This window comes from Manacus vitellinus, unplaced genomic scaffold, assembly GCF_001715985.3.
Source record: "Manacus vitellinus isolate BGI_N305 unplaced genomic scaffold, ASM171598v3 scaffold_12_pilon, whole genome shotgun sequence".
Classification (NCBI taxonomy): Eukaryota; Metazoa; Chordata; class Aves; order Passeriformes; family Pipridae; genus Manacus; species Manacus vitellinus.
The window spans coordinates 7,698,611-7,708,093 of NW_021938949.1; the positions used below are offsets into that span (position 1 = coordinate 7,698,611).

At 49.7% G+C, this 9,483-nt stretch overlaps 2 protein-coding genes across 2 annotated transcripts; one reads left to right on the forward strand and one right to left on the reverse strand.

The window, feature by feature from the left end:
- Positions 1 to 293: 293 nt before the first annotated feature.
- Positions 294 to 4,808, reverse strand: NUDT1 (nudix hydrolase 1). The gene is made up of 4 exons (XM_008928043.3): positions 4,738 to 4,808; positions 3,792 to 3,948; positions 1,007 to 1,152; positions 294 to 789 (listed from the first exon to the last, which is right to left on the reverse strand). The coding sequence occupies exons 2-4, from the start codon at positions 3,941 to 3,943 to the stop codon at positions 617 to 619; spliced, it is 471 nt and encodes a 156-aa protein (XP_008926291.1). The 5' UTR covers positions 3,944 to 3,948; positions 4,738 to 4,808; the 3' UTR covers positions 294 to 616.
- An 8-nt stretch (positions 4,809 to 4,816) lies between these two features.
- On the forward strand, positions 4,817 to 7,160 carry MRM2 (mitochondrial rRNA methyltransferase 2). Its single transcript, XM_029957940.1, has 3 exons — positions 4,817 to 4,858; positions 5,558 to 5,829; positions 6,485 to 7,160. Exons 1-3 carry the CDS (start codon positions 4,821 to 4,823, stop codon positions 6,907 to 6,909), a joined length of 735 nt encoding a protein of 244 aa, XP_029813800.1. The 5' UTR covers positions 4,817 to 4,820; the 3' UTR covers positions 6,910 to 7,160.
- The last annotated feature ends 2,323 nt before the right edge of the window (positions 7,161 to 9,483 follow it).

Genomic DNA, 9,483 nt, shown 5'->3' on the forward strand with positions numbered 1-9,483 from the left:
GCAGAGTGTGCAGCCATGGGGGGTGGCACTTTTTGTAGCAGAGACTTGCTGAAAGTTGATTTTATTCAGCATATTTTTACCTGAAATGCTCAGAGGAGTTCAACCTCACAGCAGGAGCTGCAAGGGTGAAAGCTGGGCTCAAACAGGACTATACATCTAACTTCTGTTTTTATAACTCTGGTAACCTCACACTGCCTTCAGCTGGAGAACCCTGAAGGAGTCTTTATCTGGACTTTTCAAAAGGCTTTCACAACACTGTTACAGCAGAACAACACACGCTTTTACTAAAAAAATATTTTTAATATTTAAAAAAAAAAATTGCAGTCATGAGGGAAAAGCCTAAACCATTAGCCAGCTGTGAAGAAAAGGGTTAACTAAGTTTTTAATAGTTGTGATCACATAACCGCTAAAGCCTACCACAGCCAGGGACTTCACACCGTGGAAAATCTTGCTGCTTTCATTTCTGCTTAAAGAAACCCCCTTGTTTTCCTTACTTTCCAGTGACCTGGAAAATAAGTCTCTGGAGAGCTGAGCAAGGAAACCCTCCTAAGTCATCCTCTCATGGTGTTGCAGCCCAATGTGGGCAGTAGCACTTGGGCTGAATGCTTCCCTTTTCTTAAACTTCCTCCACTTCTTTCAGGCTGTGCTCCAGGATGGTGTCTTGTCCCTGGAACTTAAAATAGCCACGAAACAACTTTCTCTGAAGCACCAGGGGAAACCAGTAGATATCATCTGGCCACATGCAGTTGAATGGCACCTCGTCCAGCTGAAACCACTGGGGCCGCATTTCTGGTGGGAGAAAACAAAAGAACTTGGCATGGGACTGCCTTCATAGACTTTTGCTGAATATCTGCCAACATGCACCTTCCCTCTACAGCCCAGCTGCCTCCCTTTTTTTTTTGGGGGGGGGGCATTTTGGCATGAAAATTTGGTTCTCCATTTCATAAGAGCAGTGCTGTCTCAGAAGAGCACACACATCCTTCCCTCCCCTCCACCAGCTACCTACCCTCACTTTCTGTTGGCTCTCCATGGAAGTGATCTGCCCGGAAAATGTGAACGTCCATGAGTTCAGAGTTGCCCACAAATTCAAATGTGATCTGACCCATCTTCTGCAAGGTGTCCACAGTCAGTCCACTCTCCTCCAGGAGCTCCCTGAACAAGGCATAGATTTCTTTATATGAAAGTGGGAGGAATAAAAAACCTGCAGTCAGTAGTTTAACTTGCATATTCAAAACCCTTCCAGTGAACCAAAGGTGAGAGCTGTACAACAGAGCACGGTTCTGACTTGCACCAAACTAGGAGTCTGCTTACACCACACGGGAACCAGGTCAGATGGGGTCATGTTTTATTTCAGGCTCTGAGGCTGGGAGGTAGATTGTCTATGTTGGAAGGGGAAGATTCAGGAAAACAGATCATTTAGTGTAATTTACAGTCCTTGCAACATGCTGACCTTTTCTGAGATCAGTGAGAAGTGGGCATGTGACTGTGACTGGATGTGGCTTCAGCACTCAGAGATACACTTGATTTAGACAAAGGCTTTGCCAACTTCAGGCTAAAGCTTTCAGAATTATGGGGAAACAGGTGATGAACACCAGAACAACTGTACTTGCTACACAATCAGCTGCTTCTGAGGCAAACTGAAGCTTATTTAAATTACACAATACATAACCACTTGCATACAACGTTAAGAATTCCGTCTCCCATTCAAATGCAGTGCAAAAAAAACACAAAGCAATTGTGTAAACTTTCCCTTTCCGCTCCTTGGAAGCACATTGAGCATAACTAGAGGCCAGAAGGCAGGACTTTTTTAAGAGCACTTGGAGAGATGTGCCAGACAGCTCTTTGCCACGCTCCACCATGCACAGCTACTTGACACACATCCAATTATTTCCTCTGTTTATGCTCCACGCTCAGGTTTTGGTTTTTTTTTCATTATTTTACCTCCCTCCAACAGAAGCAGTATAGCTTGAAGTTAGTAATGGTTTTTCTAATGTACAAAAATAAGGAATACTCTGAAACCACGTATCTTCAGTTAAGGTTAATAATTAATGTAGTTGCCTATTTGGCAGTAACAACAATTTTAAAATGTAATGGAAATCATTATAAGGCTCCAGCTTTCTTTGGCGGCGATTTCATGGATCCCATCCTTCAAAATTATATTTCAACTTAATGTCTTGGCTAATTTTAGTTTATCTTCTGAGAAGCTATCTATGTCTAAAATAGAGGCAGTTTTTCAGCAATGAATCTAATCTAAAAGCCTCCTTTTACAGGCAATGATAATTGAAGAACAAAGCACAACACTGCTACGGTTCTCCAGGCAATTTATCCATCAGCTGCTTGGCTCTGTAGCAAGTGGAAACATTACAGGTGGCAAATTAGAAATAACCAACTCACTCAACGTTCCCCTTACAAGGTGTGCCACTGAGCAGCTGTGGGTGCCCAGGTGCTCACAGGAATGTGCCATACCCAGCCAAGGACAGAAATCTTACTGGTACTGGGAACTTCTGTTCATGTTTCGGCTTAATGTTTAACTCTCTGTGCTGTGAGGACTTCACACCTTACACCGCTGCCAACCCAACTGAGACAGAGCAACATGGAACCACAGCCTGATACCTCAACTCCCAGTGCAAGAGAAGTTTGATTGGGACTGTGTGATGCTTCCTGGAGGAGAGCTGTAAACACACACCCAGGGAATCAAATCCCAAATCAAATAACTAGATTTACACCACAGTGTAAACCTGGCAAGTGAAGGCTGAGGTAAGTAACAAAACAGATCTCCTGCCCTCTGCTCAGAGATGATAAATTCTATGAAAAGCCACGATCTCAGTGGCAGGTATGTTATTGCCCTGTGCTGCTGGGGGCACATCTGCACAGAATGTGCTCACCACAGAACCCAGGCAGTTGGGCTGGCACAGCTGAGGAGATTGTTCAGGGCAGAAGCTGCTGGGTGGCAGCTGAGTACACCAACACTGATCTTCCTGCAGGTGCAAGGGCAATTTTGGGTTTGTATCAGGAACTGAGGAGGTGGCAAAGTGTGGCTTAGTAACAGCAATATTCATGTAAAGAACAAGATACCTGGTTTTTAGAGTGTAGCAATTCAATTGTGATCTGCTACTTCATTTCAATGACCAGACAGAAGAAAGAACTTCAAGAAATCAGCACTAAAATTTTCAAAAATTATACTGTGCCTTTTTACTGATGAAATTCAATTCCCTAACTCGGCATTAGCACTTTAAAATGCCACCATATAATAAACCAACAGTGCCTTTCATAATGGACCTCTAAGAATTTCTGCTATTTTGTCACTACACTTTCACTCAATACTCAAAATACTACTGGAAGGTGGCATCTGTTCAACAGCTTCAAAATTTAAACAATAAGCAGTTTGGATTATTGTTTAAATTAAATTACCTGTAATTCTGCTATATAGCCAAAATTAAACCCTGCACCTCTCTGAACAGTGTAAGAACCTCTGTCCACCACTCGCGGACTCACTCTCGGTTTAGATCAGAGTCCAAGGGATAGGAGGGAGGACACTTGGGAAGTTCCAGTTGCTCATAGGTTGAATGACAGTTAAAAGATTTGCAGATGACAGACCAAGGGGAGCAATCCTGTTTCTTTCTACATGGGGACGATCCCTCACCACCTGTGGAGCAGGTGCCTCTGTTTCAGAGATGGCTCACGGCTGCACTGGTGGGTAACACACCGGGGTGTTACTGCCGATGGTCCAACACCTCCACGGCCACACTGTGGCCCCACGCCTGTCCCCGGGACACTGGCAGAGCCCTCACCTCCGGGCAGCCTCCTCGATGCTCTCCCCGGGCTGCACCTTCCCCCCGAAGCCGTTCCACAGCCCGGCGCCGAACCCGCGCTTCTTCATGCCCAGGAGGACACGGGACGGCTGCACCACCAGGACGAGGGTGAAGAGTCTGGACGTGTACATGGCTCCTGGGAGAGGAGGGATGAGGAGGGCACGCTGAGCCAAGGGCTCCCGGCACCCCTCGTGAGAGAGCCCCTCACCCCCGAGACAACCCCCAATGCCTGGTCCCTAAATCCTTGTTCCCCCAATGCCTCTCCCAATACCTCTCTAACACTCCCACTGACCCTCGCTCTCCTGCTTCCCCAGCATCCCTTCCCCAAATCTTTGATCCCCCCTCCCCAAATCCTTGTTCCACCAAAACACACTCCCTGAATCTCTGACCATCCTCAATCGTCATCATCATCATCATGGCTAGGCTTTGCGCGAAGACCATCCTCAATACACCCTCCCTGAATTCCTGACCACCCTCAGCACCCCTTCCAGAATCCCTGAGCCTCTCAGCGCCCCTCCCCAAATTTTTGAGCCCCCCTCCTCAAATCCTTGTTCCCCGAAACCCACTCCCTGAATCCCTGACTCCCTCAACAACCCCTCCCTGAATCCCGGATCACACTCAGAATCTCTTCGAATCTTTGATGTCCCCCAGCACTTCCTCCCCAAATCTTTGATCCCCCCCTCCCCAGATCCTTGTTCCCCCCAAAACTCCCTCCCTGAATCCCTGACCACCCTCAGCACCCCTTACCCGAGTCCCTGAGCCCCCAGGCCCCTCCCCAATCTTTTGATCGTCCCTCCCCGAATCCTTGTTCCCCTCAAACCTCCTCCCCAAAGCCTTGATCCCCTCACTACCCTCTCCCCAAATCCTTAACGCCCCCAGCACCCCCCGCCTGTCCGCTCGCCCCAAACCCCGCCTTTCCCGGCACCTCAGTCCGGCTCAGCCGCGGCGCTTCCCGGCTCTTCCCGCGCCGCCGCCGTGAGGGAGGCGGGACGGGGCGGACCAGCGGCCATGGCGGGGCCGGGGGCTGCCGCCATCGCCGGGGGTAGGTGCGTGGCGGGGCCGCTGAGGAGATCCCGGGACCCCCTCCCAGGGTGGTGGTGGTGGTGTGGTGTCCTTAGTCCCGGCGCCTGGAGTTTCCCTCAGGAGTGGGTTAATGGGTGTGTGGTTGCTGGAAATGCCGGGCGGGGGTCCTCTCCGGGCAGTGGCTGTGGGTTGCTCCGCCCGGAGCTTGCAGGAGCTCGGGTATCCCCCTGGTTCCTCTGAGGGGCTCACGGAGGCCGCCAACCCCTCTGAGGCAGCCCGGGACCGTGCTGGGGTCGCTCTGCCATGTCGTGTCCTTAAACATCGGAACTGTGCTAGAGCGGGGATTCTTTTCCCCCCCTTCTCTCAGGATAATCCGTGAGGCCTCATCGAAAACACTGTCCTTCTGTTGTGGTTGGACCTGATAGCTAAAGGTGCCAAAAATCTCAAATTCGGAGGCTTCTTTTTAGAATCACAAAATTGTTAGTGTTGGAAGGGACCTCTGGAGTTCAATCATCCAGTCCAACCCCCGTGCCAAGGCAGGTTCTCCTGGAGGGGGTGACACAGGAACGTGTCCAGGTGGGATTTAAGTGTTTCTAGAGAGGGAGACCCCACGACCTCCCTGGGCAGCCTGTAGTCAAGGCTGGAATTAATTACCGTAGAGACTTTTGAAATAACACAGTCATCATGTACTAACCAGTTAACTTGCCTTTCTTGCCGGGCAGCTGTTGGCATTCGGTGAGCAGATGTTTGCACACCACTGTCAGGTTTCTGAAGAAAACTGGAACTGAGCAGCAGTGGTTGGAGCGGCACTTGAAGGATCCTTTTGTCAAGGCGTCAAAGCAGCAGCATTACCGTTGCAGAAGTGCCTTCAAATTGCTGGAGATCGATGACAAGCTTCATATTCTTCGGCCAGGACTTTCTGTTCTCGACTGTGGAGCAGCACCTGGTGCTTGGAGCCAGGTTGCTGTAGAGAGGGTCAATGCCTTGGGTACTGGTACGTGTGTGTTTTTGGCAGGCAAGGATGGGGATGATACTCCTCTTGAAGTGTGTCAGAAATCTATGAAATACTATGAAATCTAAGAAATACTATGATGGGAGCGGTGTGGGGAAGGAATGTGGGTGCTGGCAAATGCCAGAGTCACTGATACAAACATGAGGTGTGTGCCTAGTGAATCTTCATACGGTCTGAAAAAATTGTATTTGTGAAATAAAACCATACCATGTGACAGTAGTGTTCTGATTAGCTGTTGTGAGGAAGATCCTCTCCTCCAGTTCTGAAATCAGTGTGGCCTCCAGCAGTTACCTTGGCTTACCTGATTTTTTATTTCCATTCTAGAAAAATGGAAGTAACCACTGTGCCTGGTTTATGTGGTTTAAGCCACTAATACTTACAAGATAAGGTGTTATCATCTGTGCCATTGTCAGGACTGTCAGCCTTGAAACAGCAGCAGAAAAACAAGAAAAATCCCCCTTGCTTATCCAAAGTAGCTGAGTTTTCATGTCTGGAAGGGATGAGCTTATGGCCAACCCTCCATCCAGATGCACCCAGCAAACTGCCAGGGGACAGGAAGGCAGTTTTGTTTCTTGAGCTCACGCACGTGCAGGTTGTTCGCAGTCACTGAGTGTTTGTGTGTCCTTCATCCTTACAGATCCTGCTGTCCCCACTGGCTTCGTCCTTGGCGTTGACCTCCTGCGGATTTCTCCTCTGGAAGGAGCAGTTTTCCTGTCGAACACTGACATTGCAGACCCCAGCACGCTGAGGACAATCCAGAGCCTGCTTCCCGCGGGGAAGGCGGACGTTATCCTGAGCGACATGGCACCTAACGCCACGGGCATCAAGGAACTGGATCACCAGAAGGTGATCAATCTGTGCTTGGGCCTTCTGAACCTGTCCCAAAGCATTTTGAAGCCAAAGGGAACGATGCTCTGTAAGTTCTGGGATGGATCTGAGGCCCGTCTTCTGCAAAACAGACTGAAGGAGCAGTTCCGGGACGTGAGAACTATAAAGCCTCAGGCCAGCCGGAAGGAGTCTGCAGAGTCTTATTACTTGGCAAGGCTGTACAAAGGGAAATGAAAGTTGAGAACTGCAGGTTCTCAAACAGGTAGTCAGACACTGATTTGAAATCTGAATTTTGGTAGGTGTCTAAAGAAAAATCCCACCATGAAGACCCTGGGAAAACCTGCCACGATTCTCACGAAGTCCGTCATGCTTTTCAAATACCTGTGGAGGAAATGGTTGGGAATGGAGAGGAATAATCTGAGAGGAAACCTCTGGGGCTGGAGTCATGGAAATGAAAATAAAATGGTGATGTTGTGAGTTTTTAATGTGTGTTTGGAAATCATTGCCCTGTTAATGTCATACATGAGACGGACCATAAAGGGGGTTGTCGACGTGTGAGAGTACAGCGAGGGGAGTTTGAGCTAATTTAGTGCCTCTCAGAAGCTGGTGCAATTTATTAGCACATGTAAAAATAGAAAATATTTCTGTTCACATCAGGATCTGCATCCTCACGTTGGGATTGTAACCCAGCACTGCGGAAGGCACGGCTGGCTTGGGAATGTTCAGCCCAATGGCTCTGCTGCCTTTCCTATGGACACAGGCTATATTTAGAAATTGCTGCTTCATGGCACTCATAAATCCAGTGGCAGTGGGGCCAGGTCATTGCTGTGCAGATAATTTCATTCATGTTTCAGGTGTGACCTGTGGTGGTTCCTGGGTGAAATGACAAGATGTTCCCAAGATCCTGGACAGGGAGAATAACTGATTGAATTGTCAGAAATCTGTTTACACAAATAAATTTACCCACTGCCTTATCTGGGAGTGGCAACTTTTACAGTAAATAGTGCTGTTATCAAGCTGACTGTGGCATGGGATATACAAGGAGCTGGTAGCACTGTGTGTTTTTAAGGCTTCCAGATTGTAAACAGGTCATTTGGGACTGCTTACAGATTTATTGAATTGTGATTTGAAACCTCCTGATCTGGATCTCCATACTGAAGAGGGTGTGTGGCAGCGTTAACCCAACAGCCTAAACTGGGGAGTGGGGTGTCGAGTAGTAAAAGAAAATTTAAGTCAGTCGCTCCTTGAAAAACATTATGTCCTGGGATTCGCGGTGGGAATGGGAGCCGGCATAGCATGTGCCTGCTCCTCTGCTCCTCCGCTCCTCCGGCTGCAGCTGCGGAGGGGCCGGGGGGCTCTGCCGGAGCAGGAGGAGCAGGGGGATTTTGCGGGGGGGGGCGAGTTGCCCAGAGGCCGAGCTGGGAGCTCCTCCGCGCCGAGGAATTACGGTAGGGCGGAGATGCGCGCCTACTCCCGTCGTTACGGCGGGCAGGGCCGGCGTTCTCGCGAGAGCGGGGCGCGGAGTTCCCGTGAGATCCCGTGGCCGGGGAGAGGAGGGAGATCCAAGCGGGGCGCGCCCGTGAGCGAGGAGGGACGGAGGGATGGGGGTGGATATATGGATGGATGGATCCCCACCGATCCCGCCCTCCTGGGAGCCGGCGGGTGAGCCCCCGAGCAGCCCGTGCCCGCAGCTGCCGCCGGGTTCGCTGCGGGCGGGGTCTCCGGGAGCCCCGAGGGTCCCTCGGCCGCGGGGGTTTCGGAACCGCGGGCGGGTCCGGCGTGTCCTTGTTTTCAGTAGGTTTGAGGACAGGCTTGCCTGCCTCAAGCCCCCTGCGGGCAGGGGACTCTCTGGAATTCGTGTGTACTCGTAGCCTAGTGCGTAGTTTGAATAAACGCTTTCTCCTGGGTTTTGGCTGCTCTGCTGCCCGTGTGCTCCTCTTCGCGATGATATAAATCCAAGGAATAACTGGGAGTGCCGGAACCTGGAGTTAGCCCCAGGACTGTGTCTCCGGCGCCCCAAGCCGTGTGAATGTTGTGGCTGCCTTCCATGATCCTGGGGCTTTATGGAGCACGCACTCACTGCAGGAACTCCCTTAAGGCTCCCTGAAATCTCCTGGGAAACCTTGCTGGCGTTTCGGAGCTCCGGGATTGATTTGTCTTCGGCCCTTCTGAATCTGAAGGATTTGCAAAAACTTTTATGCGAACGAGGAAATGCAGCTTTACTTATAGAAGGGATCTGTGAACTGGGGAAGACTTCTTGCTGGAAGTTAGTGCTTCCAGAGGGATTTTGGGAAACCAGAAACAAGTTGAATAGCAGGGTTTGCTGCTAATGTGGAGTTAGTTCTTCTCCCCCTTCAGCTTCAAACGTTTGGGGGAAGAGTAATGAGTTCTGTTTGTTACTGTTGCCTGCTGTAGATCTTCCTGCCCTACAATGTTAACTTGTTTCCCCAAAAAGAAAATTCAATTTTGTATGACTCATGACAGCTTTTATTTGTACGTTTATAGGCCAAAATTCAGGGGAGAAAGTATTTAAATAAAATCAAACCGTTTTGGGTAGAAAGGCCAGAGAAGAACAGCCTGTCTTGCTTCAGTTTCTCATTTCAGAGACCTACGACTCCAGCCTAGGTTGGGTCGTGTTTTCTGTGGGTTAGGATGCACCTGCAGTGATTTGCAGGTTGATTTTACCCTGTAAATTGGAAGACATTGAGTGTTTCCTCAGGGCAGTGGCGTGTCTCTCCTCAGCAGAGCAGCCAAGATCCAGCAGCATGCTCTGTTTGGTGATTTCTATTTGTGTCTGTTTCCAGAGCC

What these genes read in the sequence shown, in the direction of transcription:
- NUDT1 (XM_008928043.3), bottom strand. Translation starts at nt 3,943, where the DNA reads ATGTACACGTCCAGACTCTTCACCCTCGTCCTGGTGGTGCAGCCGTCC. An exon ending in ATCGAGGAGGCTGCCCGGAG is followed by an intron (nt 1,153 to 3,791) that starts GTGAGGGCTCTG and finishes TGCCTTGTTCAG; the next exon opens with GGAGCTCCTGGAGGAGAGTG. An exon ending in AGAGCCAACAGAAAGTGAGG is followed by an intron (nt 790 to 1,006) that starts GTAGGTAGCTGG and finishes TTCTCCCACCAG; the next exon opens with AAATGCGGCCCCAGTGGTTT.
- MRM2 (XM_029957940.1), top strand. Translation starts at nt 4,821, where the DNA reads ATGGCGGGGCCGGGGGCTGCCGCCATCGCCGGGGGTAG. An exon ending in GCCGCCATCGCCGGGGGTAG is followed by an intron (nt 4,859 to 5,557) that starts GTGCGTGGCGGG and finishes CTTGCCGGGCAG; the next exon opens with CTGTTGGCATTCGGTGAGCA. An exon ending in GGTCAATGCCTTGGGTACTG is followed by an intron (nt 5,830 to 6,484) that starts GTACGTGTGTGT and finishes TCATCCTTACAG; the next exon opens with ATCCTGCTGTCCCCACTGGC.